General features: G+C 38.0%; 1 protein-coding gene across 1 annotated transcript in view; it reads left to right on the top strand.

The window, feature by feature from the left end:
- The first annotated feature begins 8,205 nt into the window (after window positions 1-8,205).
- Window positions 8,206-24,796, top strand: part of LOC138358187 (uncharacterized) — a 65,327-nt gene continuing 48,736 nt past the window's right edge. Inside the window, exons 1-3 of the mRNA XM_069315689.1 lie at window positions 8,206-8,347; window positions 8,456-8,512; window positions 8,696-10,178. Coding sequence (XP_069171790.1) covers window positions 9,244-10,178 — 935 coding nt within the window. The 5' untranslated portion in view covers window positions 8,206-8,347; window positions 8,456-8,512; window positions 8,696-9,243. The remainder of the gene's footprint in view (window positions 8,348-8,455; window positions 8,513-8,695; window positions 10,179-24,796) is intronic.

Here is a 24,796-nt window from a genome sequence, read left to right as displayed (position 1 = left end):
GTTTATGTTGACACTACTGTTAGTAAATTTAGTGACTACTGTAGTTAGCATATAATAATAATGATTTATTATAATACAATAGTAGTTTATTAGCATTGGAAATTTCCAACATAACTCCGGGGGGAGAATTCTTGGGTCGCAGTGCAATGTTGAGTACTGACATACCTATCCCGAAGTTAGTATTAATGTTAGTATGTTAGTACACACATAACGGATGTCCCGTAATTGTCAAGGACATACAAGAAATTTGAGTCTTGTAAAGAAACTCATGTTGAATGGAACATGTTATTGTGAATCATCTAAAGTTAATGACTAATAAAGCCTACAATAAACTCTGTGACTGGTGTCGCTATGACATGTAACGTTTATGTTACTAAGTCTTAAAGTTTCGCAAACTCTTAGATACTCTAGATGAAATAATATTATTGCTAATAGCCTATACAAGAAATTAAGAATTAATACAATTTAAGTAACTGAGAATCCACTGTGAGGTGAATGTCATGGGTCATTGTGACTTGTAACTGATTTGTTACTTGACATCACAACACAGCATCATCATGATTACTCAAATTGTATGGGAATTTTTTTTCTCTTAGTCAGAGCTATAATAGGCTTGTAGTTTCCGTTTGCATTGTTGAGCAGCAGCTCTAGTGGGGCGGTTGCTCGGTGGATCAGAATTGTTGTCCTCGGAAACTGTTGGTGAAGCTGGTTCTGATAAACACACTCGTTCTGCTAATTCGAGAGGTACCAACTTCTCTAAGGTTTGTAGGGTAGTGTTGCCTCGGCACAAAACCTTTACTACTCTTAGGATGCCTTGGTGATCTGGGTGGATAGCAACAATTTTGCCTATAGGCCACTCTGACCTTGGTCCATCACTGTCAACCAATACTAGGTCTCCTGGTTTAAGTTGAACTTTATTATAGGGGCTCGAAGCTCCATAGTGGTACTCTCGTAGAGCTGTGAGGTACTCTCGAGTCCACACCTCATTCCACCTTTCAATTACTCTTGAGAGATGTTGGTAACTTTCTACTAAGTCACTCGTGGTTACATGGGAAGGGTCGACGGGGTCCTCTTCTGCCAAAGGTATCAGAGGGCTCAGCTGGCCTCCATGTAATAAATGCGAGGGACTCAGAGGTTCTCTCTGTGAGAAATCATCTGATAGGTAAGTTAATGGGCGATTGTTGACTCGCGCCTCAATTTCCACGAAGAGTGTTTGGAGTTCGGAGTAACTAATTTTCTGTCGATGCAAGGTCTTCCTTAAACATTTCTTGACAGTCCCTATCATACGTTCGTAGAACCCACCTTGCCAGGGGGCTCTGGGAGCAATAAATTTCCAGTGGCATTGTCGTCTCTGCAGGACTGACTGCACTTCTGGATGATTCCATACCTATCGTAGACAGGCTTCTCCTGCCACAAAATTTGAACCATTATCCGATATCATTAGCTTGGGACAGGACCTGCGAGCTGCAAATCTACGAAAAGCTTGGATGAAGGCTTCGGCACTCATGTCAGAAGTCACTTCTAGATGTACGCCTCTTGTGATAGCACAGGTGAAGAGGCAAATATAAGCTTTCACTGGTATCTTATCTGGAGTGCCAGTGAGAAGCAAGGCTCCTGTGTAATCGACACCAGTGGTCTCAAAGGGACGAAGATGAACTACTCTTTCCTTAGGGAGTGGTGGAGGTCCTGGGTAAGGACACACTCGAGCATCGTATCTTTTGCAGATCACACAGAACTTAATGATTGATTTGACAGCTTGACGACCTTGAGGAAGCCAATATTTCTGTCTGAGGTCGGTGAGAGTGTCTAACACTCCACCATGTAAAGTACCATATTGATGGTGATGTAAAACTAGAAGTTTGGTAATAATGTGGTGACGTGGTAGAAGGATCGGATTCTTTGTATCCAAATCAATTTTGGCATGAAACAAACGTCCTCCACACCTTAATATATTATGAGTGTTGGCATCATACCAGATACCTAGAGACTTAGTTAATTTATCTGGAAGATTTTCATATTCACTTCCATATGTCTCTTGTTGTGCACGTTTGATCCAGTAGAGGATAGGATTGGGAAACTTATGTCTGATTCCTATCTTAGCAAGAAAGTCAAACACATGTGCTGTCACTCTTAATAACTTACTCAAGTTAGAATAATTATGAGGATTAATAGCTAAGATTCGATGAGGTTCTGGTTCTTTCATGGGAGTAGTGACATTGGTCACTATGACTTGTGGCTTTTGTTTGGGCCACTAACAAGCCATAAAGGTCCATTAAACCACATTCAAGACTTGATGAGTTGTTTTAATGTTAACCCTCGTGATAAGTAATCTGCAGGATTGTCCTTAGTGGGAACATGTCTGAATTTATATCCAGCAGATAATTCATGAATTTCCCTAACGCGATTACTAACGTAGGGAATTTTATTGTTGTTATTTCTTACCCATTGTAAGACTGCCTCATTGTCTGACCACACGACAATTTCACCAAAGTGGATATTATTGAGTGTCTTGGTCAGGCAATGAGCCAATCTTACTCCCACCAGCAATGCAGTTAACTCCATTTGAGGTAAAGATCTCTTCTTAATTGGAGCAAGTCTTGCTTTAGATGTGAGTAAAATTGATTGTGCACTATTGACTAAGTAGGCTACAGCGCCAAACGCTTTGCCAGAGGCATCGCAAAAAACGTGCAAGTTTTGTCCTGTAGCATTATGAGGAAATTTCAAAACACCTAACTGATTGAAATCCGTTGTGAGTATCTGCCATTTATCTTGCAACTCAATTGGCAACGGATCATCCCATCCCATATGTTTCTGCCAGCATTCCTGCATTAGGAGTTTGCCCCTTATTAATATAGGACTAAGTAAGCCTAAAGGGTCAAATGGTTGACTGACATACAAGAGTAATTTTCTCATGGTAAGGGATGAAATATTAGTTTGTACTGACTTGACATTCATCTCGTCAGTACTTGTGTTCCATTCCACACCCAGAACTTTTAATTGATTATGCACCTGATAACTTGGAAATTCTTTCTTGGTTATCTGGTTTAATGATTTATTATTTGAGGCCCATGATTGTAGTGGCATATTGGCTCTTAACAACTCACGGTTAGCCTCATGGTAGATTTCTACCAAATTGGATTGATCATTTGTAGTTCCCTGGAAATTATCGACATACAAGTTGTCACTGATCTCTGCCTTATAAGGGCTATTTGACTTCCTCAAATGTGTATCTAATGTAGCTTGAAGTAGAAACGGGGAGGAAGTCGCTCCGAATTGCACAGAGGCAAAACGATAAGTTATGACATCACTGTCAGGATCTAGTAGGTCCTTAATCCAGAGAAATTTGGTGTAATTACGATCCTCTTCTTGTAAGCCTACTCTAAGGAAAGCTTTACTGATATCAGCAGTATAAGCGAAAATACCAGTATGGAATCGTAATAGTACATCATGTAGCCTTTGTGTTAGGCTAGGTCCCGTTTGGAGACATTCATTCAAGGACACGCTGTTTGGCTTCACTTTGGCACTACAGTTGAAGACAATACGTATTGGCGTTGTCAATGAATCTTTCACCACAGCGTGATGGGGTAATAGTGACCTGTTGTTCGGTCATCATTATCAACAACTTCGATAAATTTACTGTTGAGTTGTTGTTGGATTAATTGATGATACATGTTCAGTTTGTCTGGCTGTTTCTTCAGCCGTATTAATTGAGACTGTAATTGTGAGGCTGCCATGAAATAATTAACTGGAAGTTGTGGATGATTCAACTTCCATGGTAGTCTCACCCAGTATTGTTTATCTTTATAGACAACTGTATCCAGATATTGCTGGTAAGTCCACATATCATCAGGGCTTGGTTGTTCTGGGATAATACCTAAAGTATCTAAATCCCACAGACGATGTACAGGTGGATCAGACTCGTTATCTCCAGGTATTTCTCTGAAATGTAGGGGTGACTGTTCCAAACCTAGTCACGCCACTATTGTATTGTTAGATTGTTGGTTGGTTGACGCTGAATTTTGTTGGAAAAGCACCGGTCCAGTAAGCAATTTGCTTCCAGCAGATGACAACAAATTCATTCCATGTTGTCTGGTGCATCCCGTTATAAATTTATAATAATGGTCAGCGCCTATAAGTATGCCAACATTAGTGAGGCAGTTAGAATTCATTTTGTAATCTGCTAGCCTCATGCGGTTTCGTTTAAGATATTTCGCAGTGCGAGCTAATCCTGTGACCTGCAGGTCTGAAGGAAGTTTGTCTACTACTACCGCTTGCATTGGACTAGTGGAAGATCCAAGTCTCACTAATACCTTAACTACTTGGTATTCACGAGGTCCACTATTAGTTAAGAATCCAGAAATATTCAGTTTCACACTTTTGGCAGGTTTTAATTTTAACTGCTCGACTAATTGTTGGGTGATGAAGGTTTTCTGTGATCCTTGATCAAAGAGACTTCTAGTGTTAACTCTAGACTTCCTGTCAATTAGTTTGAGTTGAGCTGTAGGCAGAGTGGTATTATTGCCAGACTCAGTAGCAAGCACATTTATTTCCTGATGTACCTTGCAATATTGTACTGTGGTAGAATTCGTAGAATTCTCCCCAGTTGTCATGGATTGGGTAGAAGTTTTTCTACATAAGGCATAATGATGTATACCATTGTTGCATCTACTGCATGAACGTAGTTGCACTACACATTTACTGGGATCATGAGAGCCCATGCACTTGGTGCAGCTGTGTAATTCTTGTAACCGTTTAATCCTGGTATTAAAGTTAGGATAAACAGTGCATTGGTAGGTGACATGTTCTTGACTACAGAACAGACACTTTCTCTCTCTGGCTGAATTTGTCCTTTTAGTAGACATATCATTTGTTACATCAGAGGGAGATACCGAATAAATACCTACACTACCACTCCTTTTTCCAGTGGATGGAGTAGTCATAGGCTTGAATTTATTAGACTTATTTAAAGTCGATTTGAGTTTGACTGAGGTGTCAATATTAGGTGAGTTACGATGGGAGTTAGTAGAAAAGTTTGAAACACTTTTCCCATCTTGGTTGGCTCTTTGTCTTTCGACTAAGGTATGTGTGGTGTTTGTGTGTTACTGAGGAAGTCTTGGTTGTAGGGTTGATGTAAAGTCATTGCTTGGTTACTGACTTTAATACTTAATATGATTACATGACTAGTAGCTACCAAGCTTGGCGGGCGTCCTGTATGCTCTCTTGTTTACCTTCTCTCTCTCTGGCGTCTGCTCCGCCACACATAGAAAACGGATGGTACCATTTTCTGTGAACATGACATCCCTCCTTTTCTTTAAAAAGAATGAATACAGGATGTCTACTATGCGTGTAGCACAAAGCAAAGTTATTGACACAAAGTAAGTTATTAACATATCAAGAGATACTGCATACATTTAGCATTAATTAAGCACACAAAGAATTTAAACAACTTAATCTTTTCCACAAAGGATTTCAATGTTAAAAATACATATGCAATGTTAAACAAACATGAAAGAAACTGTAATACAAAGTTACAAAATATTGAATGAGATATCTGCATTATTCAAACAATATTAAATTTAGTTTAGCATAATAAGTAAATACTTTTCATTACATAGGAACACAATTAATCATCAAATCGTGTAGGGCGTTTAACATGACGTTTAGGACGAGAGTCCCCTAATACAATAATATCCCTTGATGAATTGTTTATTGAGTTATAACTCATTTTTTCTTTTTCTTTTGTACGACTTTGCACTTCATCATTTTCTACACTAGTTGGAATCACTTTGAGATAAGCCATATTACGTGTTATACTATGATCTCTATTACTAGCTGTTACCATAGTTCCTTTTACACTAATCACTTTATATGGTTTTGTATCATACGGCATATCTAACTTTCCCTCTTTTTTTCTTTTTAACGAGAACAGTATCTCCAACTTTTATGAATTGTTCCTTTGCATGTTGATCATGAGCAATTTTCATTTTGCCCTTGGCTAGTGCATCCTTCTCAGCGAGACGTTTATCCGTTACCTCGGCTGGCATGACGGGTAGTGCGATTCTCATAGGACGTCCAAATAAAAGTTCGCCAGGCGACTTGCCCAGTGTTCCATGTGGTGTTGCACGGTAGTTCCTGAGAAAAGCATACATAGCTTGTTTCCAGGATCGTCCTTCGGCATGAGCACAGCGTACCGCTTTCATGAGAGGTTGCATGAATCTCTCAACTTCTCCATTTGCTTGAGGATGTAGTGGCATCACACGGCGGTGTTTGAATCCAATATGCTCAGAAAAGTTGACGAAGTCTTGTCCATTGAATGGCGGTCCATTGTCTGTCTTGACAACTTCAGGAATGCCAAAGTTTGAAAAGATCTTGTCGAGTTTCGGGATGACGGCCTTTGCAGACGTGGAAGTGATGATTTCTACTTCTGGATAACGTGAGTGATCATCAATGACTACCATCAAGTACTCTCCAGTTGGTAGCGGTCCGCAGAAGTCCATCGATACTTCCGTCCATGGTGCAGCAGGTAGTGGTGAAGGTTGTAGAGGTGTTGGTCTTGAAGTATCCACTGCAGCTTGGCAAGGGACACAGGCATCATGCATATCCTTTGCTTGACGATCAATGCCAGGAAACCACACCTTTTCTCGTGGCAGCTGTTTCGTCCTAACAAGACCTTGGTGTCCTTGATGTGCAAGCTTCAGAGCACGTTGCTGGAGAACAGCTGGAATAACGATACGAGAGTAGTAGGGGAGGAAGAGCCACAGGTACCTTTTTTTTGGGGGGAGAGGACCCCTGTGGACTGTAAGAGCCACAGGTACCTTTTTTTTTTTTTGGGAGAGGACCCCTGTGGACTGTACAGTCCACAGGTACCTTTTTTGTTTTTCTGGGAAATTCGTGTCTGGGAGTGAGGGTTTTCAGGTAAATTTTGTCAGTCACAGATTTTAGAAGTAAGGATTTCTTATGATGAAAATAATTTCCGAGACTTAGAAGTTTGTTAAGGGCTTATGGGACAAATTCAAGTAACGTATGTAGCGCTTTAGGGATTCCAGGATAACTCTACGGACATATTTTACATGTTTTTAACTTACAAAAATCGTCTATGTAAGCCTTAGTTATTCATGTAAATTTATAAAGTTATCTGTGTAAGTCAGGGTTTTTCAGGGGCTCATACCTCGCACCCCCCTCCCTCCCCCCTTACCTCGCAATCTCTCGCGTCACCTTTATTTACCTTACGCCCGGCCAGCCAGACGCTTCGTGTAGGTCTCCTCTTATCATATCTTATCTTCTCCATAATATCTGGACCGTCCCTCCTCTCTCTCTCTCTCTCCTTCTTCTCCATAATATCTGGACCGTCCCTCCTCTCTCTCTCTCTCTCCTCTTCATATTATTCCCTCTTCCTATTTTCTGACATACTAATATTTTATTCCTTTTTCATTAACCAGTCAGTTTTATACAAATCAACCGAAGCATCTCAATGTAACCTTTAATACTGAAACTGTCTCAGAGACTATCTAAGCTGGCCCCAGCTACCTGCCCCAGGCTATCTGCCCGAGGCAATCATCACCTGATTACCTGCCCCAGACATCTACCAGTCATTGTCAGCGTTCGCCACCGTAATAATTTATATATATACATTAGGCGTTAATAAAACTTATTTATTTATTTATAATTTATTTAGTCATCTAATTCATAGTTTACACAATTTATAATAAAAGAGTTTATTCCCAGTATTCGCCAATCATTCTCGCTATTAATAAAACAGCCAAACGCTCACTCAGGGGCACACTATCGTTATTACGCTCATTCAGGGGCCCCCTTAGATCGCCAAAGTCTCAGAGGCCTACACTTTCAGTCAGCATTCAATCTTCATCCTGTTCACAAGGTTCCCCCAGTCTAGTCATATCATCATGTCAGTGTCAGTGTGTCCTCTGTGCCTGTCTCCTCTCAACAACAACGAAATCGGGCATGTGTGTCAAACACGATGTTTAACATGCCTAGGTGAAATGTCCATCAACGCTCTTCAAGAATGCAGACTGTACTGTATAGGATGCAACGGGCCTACACCGCCTGGACATTTTGACGTAGCCTGTACCAGCTGTGGGCAACTCTATTGTGCAAATCGTAAGTACCGCTTTTTCTCGCACATTCAATAAACTTTCAAAGAAAATATATATCCGAAACACACATACATACATACATACAGACAGTCAATTTATATATATTATTTTCATTTCAGTTCATGGTTCTACTTCCTGCCCATACTGTCGTTTCTCCGTTAACCGGGAGCCTCCCACCGAAGCCAGAAACGTCATTGAACCTCCACCCAAACGCCGTCGCATCATAAATAACCGTACGTTTTCACAATAATTTTCGTAATTTTAAAAGTTAATAATTGTATATTTTAACAAGTGTATAAATAAGTAATATGTGCTCATACAGAAAAATGTTTCCATTACAGGAGTTCCTATTCGTGATCAAGAGAATCTCATACTTGGTGGAATCAACATCCCAGCTCGTAAGTAATATTATTATTATTTATCTATAATTCAGTTTTTCCTCTTATTTAGACTTTTTGTTTTCCCTTTTAATAATTCCTCTTATTTACACGATATTTTCCTAATAAGGTTTTCAAATCCTCTTATTGTTTTCAAATTTGTTTTCCTCTTAATGTTTATTCATTGCTAATATTATATTACAGAATCGCCCCTGGATTCAACCCAACCCTCTGAGTGGAGCACGCCTGTACGCAGTCAACCCCAGCTGTCCCAGGAGCTAGAAGAAGATGCACCAGACGGCAACCAGCAGGCATCCTCGGATGAAGAAGAAGAAGACAATCAACCCCCCGTTCACGACATATCAGATGAAGAAGTCAACGCTCCAGATTCCCCAGAGGTACTTAACTTAGATAACGTTGTTCCGCGAGTGTTAGAAGTCATACACCATTTCGAAGGTTCATTCTCGAGACATTCGTTCTCCATTCCCGGTCATTTAGACGCTGACCCCAGCTTATATATAAATAGGTATAGGGATTTTTTTATACAATATATAGACAATCAGTTCAGACAAATACAGGAAGAATTCCCTCCCTCATTTCACATTTACCCTGATGTAAGCCTAATTTTGCAAAAACTTAATCATGCCGACGATCAATATGAAATATTAGATGAAGTATTTTCAATTAGAGGAGAAACTCAGACTGTTACACAGGAAGAGGTGGAAGTTCTTGTAAATTCATGGGTTGACGAAATGTCTGCTAAAATTGACGAATGCCTAAAAAATGTCCAATCCTCAAGTGTAGGAATTCATTCCATGTCAGGCTTTGCCATTAATTTTTCATATATTCGCCACCCTATGCACCTTGGATCATATGTACCATATCCTGCAAAATTAAAGGGTAAAGAATCAGTATTTAATCCTGAAAGTGAAGGAGATGAGTGTTTGTTACAGTGCATTGCGGCGTATAAAAACTTAGCATTGGGCAGGACTATAAAAAACGTTAGACAACATTACAAAAGCCTTCGATGGTGTAGAAGATTCGTAGTATGGGCAGATGAAATCAGATTCCCCGTATCATTTGATAATCTTAAGAAAATAGAGAAGCTTAACAAAATTTCTATTTATATTTATACAATAACTCATGAAAGTAACAGATACTATCTTAGTTTAGCTAGGAAAAGCCAGGAAAAGTATGCCGATAAAGTTCCTTTGTTGTTATTAGAAGGCAAGCATCTCTGTTTGATCAAGGACTTTGATAAATTTGTAAAGAATATTAACCATAACTACGGAAGGATTCCTAACACTCATAAATTCTGTAAAATTTGCCTTTTGCATGCTCCCTTAGATGAAATTCAGGCTCACGAAGAGTCATGCACTGTATCCCAAGTATTTTCGTTCTATAATCCTAGTGATAAAATCAGTTTTAAAAATTACGGTAGGACCTATAGCCCAACTCACACCGCCTATTACGATTTTGAATGTCTATTAGACCGTCAAAATCCTAGAGGCATGGTGGAATGTAAGCATAAAGCAATTGCTTATGCTTACATGATTTTAGACAGGGAATTCAATGTCGTAGATACGTGTTCATACGTAGGCCCAGACGCTGTCAATCATTTTATTACAAAGCTAGAAGCCTCATGGAAAGCTATTCATGCTCAGCTCCCCAACTTCCCTAAGAACTTGTCTAGAGAACAGGAAAGAATGTTTCAAAGACAAAATACGTGTCAATTGTGTCATCAAACTTTCAAGAATAAGAAAGATAAACATAGACATCATAATCATGCTATTCAGGAAAATAATTACTTAGGTGCTTATTGTGCTCGTTGCAATTTACAATGTAAAAATGCTCGTAGATACTTGACCACATTTTCCCATAATGCTGCATATGATCTGGGAATTATACTTAAAGAACTGTCCAAAAATCCTCCCCGCGATGTAGAAATTCTAACCAAGGAAGGATTGAAATTTATGCAAGTCATCATAGGTAAACTTAAATTCCTAGATAGCCTAGCTCTCCTTAATGGGTCATTAGGAACCTTAGCAAGCGAGCACGTTGCCGGTAAGAAACCCACCAAGTACACTGAACACATACTAAATGGCGTATCCGATGAAGCTAAAGCTCTGTTAATTAAAGGTAAACAAAGCCTATGTTATGATTATATTTCTTCCATGGACGTGTTAGACGAACCTCAGCTCCCTTCGCGAGATAAGTTTTACAATGTTTTACATGACTCTCCACTGTCTGAAGAAGATTATAACAATGCTCTTAAAGTATTTAATTTAGGGAACTGTACAAACATCAAGGATTACCTCATGTTATATTTAAAAGTTGACGTGGGAATGCTAGTTGATATATTTACACTTTGGCGAACGTCACTGAAAGAAATTTATGAACTAGATATTGTTTTCTATGTATCACTTCCTAGTTATGCTTGGGACGCTTTCTTATTTAAATCAAAAGTTGTACTTGACTATGTGTATGATCAGAATATATATGATTTGTTGAGAAGGAATCTTAGAGGAGGGTTCACATCTTCCATTAGACAATTTACACAGGCTGTTAACGAGCACACTACATCTAACCCTAGCTCTGATGACGATACTCACATTTTGTACCTCGACTTTAACAGCTTATATGCAGCGTGCATGGCTGAGGTACTTCCCCAGGGAGGGATTAGACAATTAACTGACCTTGAGCGGGATACCTTATTAGGGCAAGGGTTACAACATATCCCCTGTAATCAAGACAAAGGCTATTGGATTTTATGCGATACAAAACATGTATCTCCCGAGGTAGCCAGGTATACTGATGATCTGCCCCTTGTACTGTCTCATACTAATATAACTGAGGAGTTTTTGTCAGAGTACAGCAAGAAAACCCTTAATGATGAAAAACGTAAGCTCCCACCTAAAAATACTAAGTTAATTGCATTCCACTTGCCCCAAAACGACTACTTAGTAAGCCTTGATTTCCTGCAATTGCTATTAAAACTTGGACTAGAAGTTGAACGAGTAAAAACAATCTATGAATTTAAACAGGCTCCCTATTTAAAAGATTTTATTTCAACCAACATTCGAGAACGAGCCAATACCACCTGTAAAGTTAAAGAAAAAGCTTTTAAACTCATAAGTAATAGTCTGTACGGGAAATCAATGACAAATATATCTAGATATGCTAATACTCACCATCTAGTAACGACAAAACATTCATTCTTAACTCATGCAAGAAACCCTTTGTATAAACGAGCTGTCTCTTTAGGTCAAGATAGGGTTCTCTGTACAGTAATGAAAGACATCCTTAAAGTTACCACTCCTTCTTACATGGGATATCAGATCTTGCAGATAGCCAAGAGGCGTTTATACGAGTTCTGGTATAATGTAGTTAAAGCCCATTATGGGGAGAGAGCTAGACTAATTTATACGGATACAGACTCATTCATATTTACTCTGACCTGTAAAGATGCTTTCCAAGAAATGACAAAAGCTCCTCTAGTAGATTATATGGATTTCAGTAATTTTGACAAAGATCATCCCATGTATTCTGCTACTCGCAAAGGTGAACTAGGACTCCTCAAGTCAGAAGTAAAGCAGAAAATTATAACTGAATTAATTGCACTCAAGCCTAAAACTTATTCTCTCCTAACCCTTGATAATGAACATTTATGTAAATGTAAAGGGATTCCTTATCACCAACAAAAGAAAATAACACATGCATCTTTTCAGAACACATTAGAGACAAATACAACTTTTAATTTTGTATCCCGATCTATTCGTAATGTTAATGGACAGATATGCACGTGTAAAACAACTAAGCGCGGTCTGTCAGCTTTTGATGACAAGAGGTACCTCATTAGTCCCACAGAGTCATTAGCTTACGGTCACCCAGACATTCCAGAGCGTGAGGTACAGGAAGAGGTACAAGTAGAGGAAGAGGTACAGGAAGAGGTACAGGTAGAGGAAGAGGTACAGGTAGAGGATCCAGTAATTGTAGATAATCCCCAACCAAGACGTCAATTGTTCCCCATTTTTAATCTTTGGGAAAAGCGGGATAGAGTCGCTCAGCAATTATTCCCTAACAACAACTAAGTCTGTTATTGTATTGTCTATGTATTATCTATAACTATATTCAAATGTCTATGATAATGTATATTCTATGATTTGTTACTGTATTTGATATGAAATAACTATGATATGACTATAATTTATTTGTTACTGTATTGGATATGATTTGTTACTGTATTGGATATGTTATGACTATGATTTAATGTCTATGATAATGTATATTCTATGATTTTATTACTGTATTGGATATGTTCAAATTGCTATTTTAAGACTATGATTTATTTATTACTGTATTGGATATTGTATATTCTATGATTTTATTACTGTATTGGATAAGAAATGACTATGATTTTATTGGCTATAATATTTTATATTCTATGATTTTATTACTGTATTGGATATGTTATGACTATGATTTTATTGGCTATGATATTGTATATTCTAAGATTTTATTACTGTATTGGATATGTTATGACTATGATTTTATTGGCTATGTTTAAATAAAAACTCGAATGTAGATTTCGTTTAAATACTCCTTTCATTATATATTTGTAGTTAGTCTATTGAATCCTAGCAACATGGAAGGGCAGAAAAAAGTTATTACTGAATCCCAGTTGAATATATTTAGTGAACCGTCAAGAATTATTATTGCTGGATTTTCAAATGGTGGGAAGAGCTATTTATGTGCTAAAATGATAGAGAAATATCAGCAGAACTTTGCAAAAATAATTATCTGTGGAAGCGGGTATAAAGAGTTGAGAACTAATCCACTCTTTAAACATAAGATATCTTTTTACTCTGAAATTGTAAACCCTTTAGATGATCGTGATCCAGAGGACACATCTCATATATTAGTTGTTTATGATGACTTGTATGTTGAATCTACAAACTCTAAAATAGTAAGTGATATATTTACTAAGGGACGGCACGAGAACATCTCTGTTATTTTTATAACCCAAAATATATTTTTCAGTGGGAAATTTTCTAGATCTATAAGTTTAAATGCTTCTCATTTTATTCTGCTTAAATCAAGAGACTTGTCCCAGATAGAAACATTAGGCAGACAAATATTCGGAAAACAAGATGCCAAGAAATTTTTAGATATATATAAGAAAGTGATTTCTCGACAGTATGGGTATTTACTTGTTGACTTGGGCGTTAAAACACCTGAATCCATAATATTTAGGGAAAATATTGTAAATGAACCCCCATATGAAATAGTGTATCAATGGTGAACATTACACAAACTCTTAATAAGATATACAATGACCAACAGTCCATAGGTGGGTTTGGTGGCGTTTTAAAATTGTATAAGGCTGCAAAGAAAACAATCCCTGAAATAACTATAAAAGATGTGAAAGACTATTTAAAAACGTCTAATGCATATACCTTACATCTATTAAAAAAACGTAAATTTAAACGAAGACGTATCTTAGCACCTAGACCTAAAGCTTTCTTTACCAGTGACTTGGCTGATATGACATTGTTAGCTAAGCACAACAACGATATTAAATATTTATTAGTTTGTGTTGATATATTTTCAAGGTTTGCACATGTAGTTCCACTATCCACTAAATCAGGTCAGAGTGTAAGTGAAGCCATGAAAGCTGTTCTGGATTTACCTTCATCAAAAGGTGTAAGGAAGCTTAACACTGATAAGGGCGGTGAATTCTATAATAAATATATGAAACGATTGTTAGACAGTAAAAACATTGATCTGTACAGTGTATTTTCTCAGGAAACTAAAGCCAGCATTGCAGAGAGATTTATAAGAACATTGAAAACTAAGATATATAAATATTTAACGGCTTATAACACCTTAACCTATATAAATGTTTTACCTGATATGGTTAAAACGTATAATAGAACACCACATAGAGGATTAAAGGGGAAAATACCTATTGATGTACATGCTTTATCTTCGCCTCAAGATGTGACTAGGCAATTTAAGCTCATGTATAAAGGAGAGCAGCAGACTAAGCCACGCATCAGTAATCATCTGTCTGTAGGAGATACAGTACGGCTTGCCTTATCTAATCGTATTTCAAAGCTCAAAAGAGGTTTTCATCAACAGAACACTAAGGAAATATTTACAATTGCTCAAATTGATACTAAACAACCCGTGCCTTTATATTATCTAAAGGACTTAAATAATAGACTTATAGAAGGCGGATTTTATAGAGAGGAGTTGACTCCCATCTACTTGTCAGATACATTTGAAATTGAGAGAATTATAAGTAAACGTAAAGTTGGTAATACTACTTTATATAAAGTTAGATACGTCGGTTACGACAGTTCATTTGATCAGTGGGTGAATTCAGATGACGTGAAGAAACTATGAAGAAGCAGCCCTTAGTTAGCAAGTATCGTGGATTTATTGAACTATTAGCTAGATTAGGTTATAATTCTAGGAAAAAGTTAATTAAGACTCTTAAAAAGGAACATATACTTTGCTTATCAGAAATATTTAATAATTTCTTAAAAAATAAAATTGAAGTTGGGAAGCCTATTTTAAAGAGACTTTCTAAATATAGAGCTCTACTCCATACATTAGCCTGTAAGAAGAAAGCTATTTCACTCAAGAAAGACATATTAACAAGTAAAAGAGGAGGTAATTTATTGGGCATTTTACTTCCCATAGCTATAAATTTCATTTCAAGGCTATTTAATAAGGAATAATGAAAGAATTCTATCTTGTACCACGAAAAGCTATTGATCAACAGAAGCCTACGGCAGTAAGTGTTGAGAAGCCTACGATGACAGTGAGAACAAATCCTGTTATACAACACTTGATAGACTTAAGATTAAAGCTTAAGGATTATGATTTTGCTGTCTCCTTGTTAAATTATTTTAATACAACTGGACTTGTAAAGTGGGATGAGGAAGGGAACATTACATCGCCAGTTACTGGGATCAATATTGTTGATGACGTTATAGGCAGGATGTGCACTCCGAAATTGTTATTCCCAGAAGATAAACTGCCAATTGCAAAGTTGTTCTACTCTTTGACCTCTACACCTAAGAATTTATTTAGAAATGTAGATGCGAAAAATCAAGTGTTTTCTCCTCCAAGTTTGAAGAGGAAGATCAAGGCTGGAGATGAAGGAGAGTCTACCTGGATATCATATTAAGGTGAGTTTCTGTTTATTTTTATCATTTACTATTAGTCTACAGGATGGATAGTTACGTTATATATGCAGCGAGTAACTCTGATACTGATGTATTTAAAAACAATGCTCCCAATGCTTTTGAAAATAGATTACATAATCAGCTGCCTTTAGACCCGAATAAAGCTTATGAGGTGTGCCTGAAGAATATATTCCTGCCTCCATCTTATTTCGCTGTTAGGAGGAATGACCCGGAAAGTTTTATTTCAGTTCAACTTCTAGTGTCTAATAAAAATTTATCTGATTTGAGTACGGTGAATACATCTTTCACTTTAAAGTCGGATATTTTAGCCAGTGATAATTGCATAGAGCTAACGACTATTTTAAATAGAGAAATTTCTACTATATTTTCAAAAGGTTCACTGAGTTTTATAGGACCCGTACTTAATTATAATTTCCCAGATCACGGGGACGTTTATATGAAATATGATTCAAGTATTAACCGAATTAAGTTTAATGCAGCATTTAGTGAGAAGTTGTTAAAATTATTTATTACAAAGGATGGAAAATTAGTTGTTCGAATTTCTTTATCTTTCGGTCGAAATATATGTAAAGTTATTGGAGCTGAAGTAGGTAAAGCCTATGATATTTTTATTATGAATAAGCTACCTAATAATAGGTTATTTGTACAAGATACTTGCTATTATCATCCTAGGCCAGGAGGCCGTATAGATTTCTTGTGTGTATATTGTGATAAGGTGCAGCCCACCATGTTTGGTAATCAGATTATAAATATCTTGGATGTTGTTTCGTTTCAAAGTAATGTAACACACAGGAAATTATATAAACCTTTAAATACGACTAATATTGATGGCATCAGTATTAGATTAACAGATCAAGATGGGGAGCCTGTATATTTTGAAAAGGATGGATGTACGATTGCAGTATTACATATTAGACCCGTTGATATATAATGACATGAGTAGAGGGAGTTTATCATTCTCTCTTGGTCTGTTTAAACATGAGGGTCGGGTTTGTACCGCTGTCTGTTGACGAGGTAGGGCGATTTATCGCTCCTCGAGGGAAGAGAGGTGGAGCACTGGGCGATATTACTGTTTTTGATAGAAGACATTTAAGAGGAGGTGGAATATTAAGTTTCTTAACTGGTTTAGCTCGTAGAGCAACTCCTTTCCTATTAAAAACTATTATGCCAGCAGCATTGACAATGGGACAGAATGTTTTGCAGGATATAAATGCTGGTCAAGGTACTTTGAAAGATTCAATTAGAAAACGCGGTATGGAAACATTGAAAAGTATAGGTCCTAAATTGTTAGCAGGTGGCCGAATAACGAAAAGAAAAACGAAAAGACCTGCCTATATAAAGAAAATGGATAGATATAAAGACGTGTTTTCATAAAACAGTACTAGTTGTATGCTAGACGCAGACATGATGAGTGTAAATGCTCCTAGTGCAGCATTGCAAGTTCCTTTAGAAAATTATACAGCTGCTATAAGCGATGGCTTTCCTAAAGTTAGTCCTCATAGAATGGTTGAAAGTACGATATTTTCAAGACAGACACAGGATATTTTACCTGTGAATTCAAGTATTAACAATAAATTTAAAGACTCTTATATTGAATTTCGTATCCCGGGAGTTAAGGGTCAATTTATTGATCTTTCGAGCTTGACGCTAGAACTGATGGTTGAATTAACGGGACCTGACGGAATTACGGCTTTAGCGGATATTAAAAATGCATCAATAGTCAATGGTTTGTCCCAGACAATGTTTAAAGCTGTAACTGTTTATTTAAATGAACAAGTGGTGGAAACTAATTCACTATTTTCATATTTATCATATGTAAAGCTAATGACGACGCTTTCTGAATGTAAAGCTGAAAGATTTAAAGAACTGACGTATTTCTATAATGATGTTTTCCCTGAAAAATATGATGTAGATTATTTTAAGAATGCCTCAGAAGACCTTAAATCTAGATTTGTAAAGTTAAAAACTGAGGGAGTAAATTGTTGCTTTAAACTGCTATTGGACATTACAACTTTGAGCGAATATCTTTTGGATGGAATTGATATTCGTTTGAGATTAGAACTTAACAGTGATCCGTGGGTTATAAACAGTATTGAATCTGGATATAAGTTTAACATAAAACTAGCTAGAATGTGGATTGATCGGATAACTCCATTTGCATCTGGATTGGAGGCTATTAATAGAGCTCTGGCTGAACAAAATACACCAGTTACATATACGTTTGATAAGACACTCCATAAGACGTTCATTCTTGGTAATGGGCAGCAGAGATTAAGTATTGACCAGCCATGGGGGAGCATTATCCCAGATAAATTATTTATTATGATGATGGATATGGAAGCAATATCAGGAGCGTATACACTTAATCCACTTTATTTCGATCACTGCGATTTATCTAATGTATATATTACACGTGATGGGACAAACTTATTTAATATAACTTGCAAGTTCCCGAATAAATGTTCGAAACTATACTACGAGACTCAAAATACTGTAGGCTTTAATGCTTGTAATACCTTGACATATAATTCATTTATAAAAGGAAGAACGTTACTGGCATTTAGACTAACGCCTGAGGAATTGAGAGATACCCTTCCTATAGAGGCTTCGGGCAACCTGAGAATTACATTAGAATTTGCTGTTCCAGCGAAATCAAACAAAGTTATTATTTTATTCGGAATTACAACGGGAGTATTGAGAATTTATTCTGATAGGCGAGTTGTGTGTGATACAAGAGCATGAACTGCAAACAAATTAATACGGCATTGAACGATATGAAAGGTAGTAAAGCTAAATATATTGGATGCTATTTAGCGACGGATATATATAGAATAATGAAGCAAATACGGGATAAACCGATTATGTTTATAATAAATACCTTAGGAAGAGACTCTAAGGAAGTAATGGGTCACTGGATTGCTGTATATAAATCTAAACGGAAAATAGTTATACTCGATTCATATGGAATAAATGTGTATTCGCCATACATTTCGGAGTTTTTAAATTATTATAAAGACTGTGATGTATACACGTTTACAGAGAGACTTCAGAGTTTAAATACTTACGTATGCGGGCTATATGCGATGTTTTTCTGTTACCATCTTTCAAACAAGGATCTAAAAACTGCAATAAAGCTATTTGAAACTAGTTTTACTTGTGGAGAATATATGCAGAATGATAGGAACGTAATGAGGCTATCTTATGCTTTATTTAAAAATATGCCGAGCTGCTATGAAACGCTGTGTTATGATAAGAGCGATATTTGTTGGAAAATGTGCTTGGAGACGACTGGCTGAATGAGGCTATAACAAATTATCTAACGGAAAATGGTGAGTACATTTGTTTCGAGGTTTTATGTGTCTGATAAATATTATACATGTGTAAACGCTATCTGAAACTGTTATTCTTTATTTACAGAGATGAAGAGTGAATAGGACGGATATTATACAAGCGGATTGAGGAGCGAGCTTCTTAGAACTTCGGGCTAAATGAATCGTTTATTATAAATTGTGTAAACTATGAATTAGATGACTAAATAAATTATAAATAAATAAATAAGTTTTATTAACGCCTAATGTATATATATAAATTATTACGGTGGAGAATGCTGACAATGACTGGTAGATGTCTGGAGCAGGTAATCAGGTGATGATTGCCTCGGGCAGATAGCCTGGGGCAGGTAGCTGGGGCCAGCTTAGATAGTCTCTGAGACAGTTTCAGTATTAAAGGTTACATTGAGATGCTTCGGTTGATTTGTATAAAACTGACTGGTTAATGAAAAGGAATAAAATATTAGTATGTCAGAAAATAGGAAGAGGGAATAATATGAAGAGGAGAGAGAGAGAGAGAGAGGAGGGACGGTCCAGATATTATGGAGAAGAAGGAGAGAGAGAGGAGGGACGGTCCAGATATTATGGAGAAGATAAGATATGATAAGAGGAGACTGGCTGGCCGGGCGTAAGGTAAATAAAGGTGACGCGAGAGAATGCGAGGTAAGGGGGGGGGGAGGGAGGGGGGTGTGATGTACGAGCCCCTGAAAACCCTGACTTATACAGATAACTTTCTAAATTTATATGAATAACTAAGGCTTACATAGACGATTTTGTAAGTTGAAAACATGTAAAATATGTCCGTAGAGTTCTCCTGGAAACCCTAAAGAGCTACACACGATATTTGAATTTCTCCTATAAGGCCTTAACAAACTTCTAAGTCTCGGAAATTATTTTTCTCATAAGAACTTTAACAAACTCGTATGACATTATTTTTCATTATAAGAATTCCCTAATTACAAATCTGTGACTGCACAAATTCACCTGAAAACCCCGAAGATCCACAGACGATATTTGCCCCCCCAAAAAAAAGGTACCTGTGGCGTGTACAGTCCACAGGGGTCCTCTCCCCAAAAAAAAAAAGGGCCGCTGGCATGTCATCCCTACTACTTACGAGTACCTCGCAGCACAGTGTCGCGTTGTTGCGTAACACTTAATTCTGTCTGGATGCGTTCAAGTCCTTTGAATGCATCTTGGTCAACTCCTGAGGGTGGGATGCGTGGAAACTTTTTCTTAGTCAATGCAACCACTGTTGCTTGCAGAGTTGGGTCCTCTAGGGTTGCAGTACGGATTTCATCAAGAGTAAGAGCCTTAGGGACTGCATCACAGGTTACAGAGTGTACATATTCCTCGGCAACTTGCTGATGCTTGGTGATGGTGAAACTGTTGGCAGGATGTCGACTGATGTAATCAGCGGGATTGCCTGCACCCGGCTTGTATTTCACCGTAAAGTTGTATGGTTGCAGACGAAGAGCCCATCTCTCAATGCGAGCTGGTGGTTTGGACTTTGGATTATTGAAGATGGTCTCCAACGGTTTGTGGTCAGTGACTATCGTGGTGAAGGGTGCACCAAGCAGATACACATTGAAGTGTTCACAGCCCCATACAAGAGCAAGAGCTTCCTTCTCTGTCTGACTGTATCGTTGCTCAACATCTGTGAGAGAACGGCTGGCGTAGGCAATTACTACTCTGGAATCTGGTTGACCAGGTTTGTGTTGGGCTAAAACAGCACCTAATCCAACAGGACTAGCATCCACTGTTAACTCAGTGTCCATTGATGGATCAAAATACGCAGCAGTCGCATTCTCTACTAGTGCATCTTTCACAGCATCAAATGCATTTTGCTCGATATCACTCCAGTACCATGATGCGTTTTTCTTCAGGAGCTCACGTAGAGGCTTCGTAATGGTAGCAAAATCTGGAATGAAGCGAGAACAGTAGTTTGCCATTCCCAGAAAACTATGTACTTCAGTGGACGTTGAAGGAGGTGCAGCATTCTTGATATCTGCAACTTTCTTAGGATCTGGAGACAGACCTTTGTCACTAAGTACATGTCCAAAGAATTCAATTTTATGTTGATTGAACTCACACTTTGCTCGGCTTAGCGTCAAATTCTTTTCTCGTAAGCGTTGCAATGTTGCACGAAGAGCTTTGTTGTGTTCAGCTTGGGTACGGCCATAAACAATGATGTCATCAGACATGTTGTTAGCATTAGGTATATCTTGCAATACCTGGCTGATGATGTGCTGGAATACCTCGGCAGCAATGTTAATACCAAAACTCAGGCGCTTGTACCTATACAGACCTCGATGTGTCGTAAACGTTGTGATGAAGCGACTCTCATCATCAAGTTCAAGCTGATGATAGCCCTTGTTTAAATCTAACTTGATGAATACAGTTGCACCATTCAAGCGGTAGATCATATCATCTACAGTGGGTGTAGGATGGCGTTCACACATTATTGCCTTGTTGGGAACACGCATGTCCACACAAATGCGTATCTCATCTGGATTCTTCGGTTTTGGTGGAGTGACAATTGGGCTCACCCATGGTGTTGGGCCTGTTACTGGTTCAATGATATCTAGTTCTATCAGCCTATCCAGTTCGGCATCGACTTTCTTGCGAGTATGGAATGGTTGTCGGCGATGTGGTTGGGCAACTGGAATTACATCTGGGTTGATATGCAGATGTACTTTGCTATCAGTATAACAACCTATGGATTTAAATAGATCAGAAAATTCAGCAACAATAGCATCAACATTGTTTGCAGATTCCACTGCTACAGCATTAGAAAGCTGAAGTAGCCCCAATTTGGTTGAAGTCTTGTAACTGAGTAAAGACTCCTTTGCATTCCTAACAACATGGAATGTAGTAATGAGCATTGCATTCTTTGACTTAATCTCTGCAGTGAAAGTTCCAATCACTGGCAAGGCTACCTTTGAAGCATAGGCAGTGGCTTTGCCATTATAGTTTTCAAGCTTTGGGAACTGTTTTTTAAATTTTTCATAGTGGCACTCAGCAATGGTGTCAATGTTTGATCCAGTGTCAATGAGAACCTTGAGACAAATACCAGCAATATACACTATAGTCTCTGGGTTGTTTGGAAGATCATTCCATTCTGTGATTGCTTGTACTCCATAAGTATAATCACATTCACTGTCATCTGAGACTGGTTGTAATGAAATGTTGTCTTGTATATTATTAACATTCTGGATATGAGGTGCAATATTGTGTTTACCACCTCGACCCCTATGACCTGATCCTCGTACAGTGCTTTTATTCATTGACTGTGGTTTCTTTAGTGCGGAACGACACATAGCACCAAAATGACCTAGTTTTCCACACTCATAGCACTTCTTACCTTGAGCAGGACAAACATTACCTTGGTGCGGGTAGTCTCCTCCACAATTGTAACATTTATTGTTGACAACCTCTGATGTGAGTCGTTGTGACTGCTTGAGTCTTGTTCCATGACTCCAGGTGTGATGTGGTTCTCGGCTCAATTTACTGTTAGGTTTGGCATGATATCTTCTTTGATTACGATGTCCTCCCTGAACCTTACATACCTCATCACTGTTAGTAACAGTGGCAGAACCGTTGTTGGCACTGCACTCCATAACACGAGCATCACGTGCAGCATCTTCCATTCGACGAGCCATATCCAGTATCTTGGTAAGAGAACTTTCATCATCAACAAGTTCTAGAGCTCTTCGACGGAGACGTGTAGATGTGCATGTTTCAATTATTTGCTGTTTGATTTCTTTGTCAACATCAGCAAACTCACAATGGGCTGCTAAACCCTGCAGACGTGTGTGGTATTGATCCACAGTTTCATTAGAGAGTTGTTTTGCTGTCCTGAAATGCATAATTTCTATAGCAGTATTTTGCCTTGGTTTGAAATGCTCAGTTAATCTGGCTTTGGCAATGTCAAAATCTTTGGCACCACCAGTGTCTTTCAGTGTGTCAAAGATGTCACAAACTCTATCACCTGCATAATGAAGTAGAAAGGCACGCTTTCTTTCAGCACTTTTGATGTCAGAAACTATCAACAAATTTTCAAACCTTTTAAGCCATTTGACCCACCTCTGTGACAGGTTTGTCTGGTCACAGTCAGGATCAAATGCAGGAAACTGAGGTATATTTGCCATTTTTACTCAATAAATGTAACTTATCACTTAAATGTTCCTCAGAATATTAAGCACTTACTGCACTGAATATGTTAGTCAAGAATTCACTGTAATTACTTTAATTTTGCAAAGCACACAAGCATTTTAATGCAAAAGTTCACAACAGTGCACAATATAGCAGCAACTGACTTCTTACCTAGCCCTTGTGTACATGTGTTGTTCCTACTCACAGCAGCAGCACAGCAGTTGGCACAGCAGCAGTTGGTACAGCAGTCAGTTCAGTGTGATGAATTTTGTAGCACGAAGCGTCGTTTCGTAACCAAAACATCAGGTTTTGTACACATCAAAGCGTCGTTTCGTACACAACGTCGGCAGATTCCTCAGTACACAGTTTCTTCAGCACAGCTTGGGTAGCACACAGCTTGGGTAGCACACAGCATCGGTTAGCACACAGCATCGTTTAGCACACAGCATTGGTTAGCACACAGCATCGGTTAGCATACAGCATCGGGTATGGCGCTCACAGCTTCTCTTCCTCCTCCAGGCAGCATGCTTCTCCCTTGTGTTTGAAACTGAACAAATACCTGCGTTCACAGTTCATCCTCGTCGCCAATGTGGTGTTTGTGTGTTACTGAGGAAGTCTTGGTTGTAGGGTTGATGTAAAGTCATTGCTTGGTTACTGACTTTAATACTTAATATGATTACATGACTAGTAGCTACCAAGCTTGGCGGGCGTCCTGTATGCTCTCTTGTTTACCTTCTCTCTCTCTGGCGTCTGCTCCGCCACACATAGAAAACGGAGGGTACCATTTTCTGTGAACATGACAGTATGTAGACCTTCTGTAATTTCTTTCAAGGTCAGAAAGGTTTTATTGTACATAGTACACAATTTGTCTAAAGTTTCTCTTGGTAATTTTCGCCTTACAACTACTTTGGTCATCCATTCAGCTGTCTGAATTTGGACTTTAAGGCTTAAGGCCTTGAGTAAAGATTCTAACTCTAGCCTGAAAGTTTGGAGAGAATCGGTAGAATTATTAGCAGATGGTAAATCTAGCAATTTTTGAACTAAGATAGTAATAGTTCTCTCCTTGTTATCGTAGTTGATTTTGAGCAATTGAACAGCTAGGGTGTAACCATCACTGGTCAGTGTTATGTTAGAGATTACTTTCAAGGCTTCATTTGGTAACAAGCCTTGTAAATAAGTGAACTTGGTCGTTTGAGAAATGTTAGCTTTAGAGTCTACTGCATCTACGAATTTACTCCAGAAATCATCCCAACTCTCATTCTCGTTACCAGAGAATGTGGGTATATTGATCTGAGGTAATTTGACATCAGGATCTGGATGTGCAGTAGAGGTTATTGTTAATTTGTTATTAGCAATTTGCTTTTTAAAGGGTTGAAGCTTAACCTGTGTATCATCTTCATACTGGGCTAAATCATTTACAATATCCTCAAGTTCAGTTTCACCTATAGAAGTTGATTAAAGTTCTGTCAAATACAGATACATATGTTGCTTAATATGTGCGAATTTGCCTTCAGCAACTTGAAGTAAATCTTCTAATTCAAGGTAGTCAACAGGTGACTGTTGTGACAGATTTTGACATTTAGTAATCTGTCGGGTCAAATGACCTT

This window comes from Procambarus clarkii, chromosome 82 (genome assembly GCF_040958095.1).
Source record: "Procambarus clarkii isolate CNS0578487 chromosome 82, FALCON_Pclarkii_2.0, whole genome shotgun sequence".
Classification (NCBI taxonomy): domain Eukaryota; kingdom Metazoa; phylum Arthropoda; class Malacostraca; order Decapoda; family Cambaridae; genus Procambarus; species Procambarus clarkii.
The sequence above is the reverse complement of the archived record's forward strand: the minus strand, read 5'-3'. Positions and strand labels throughout refer to the sequence as shown.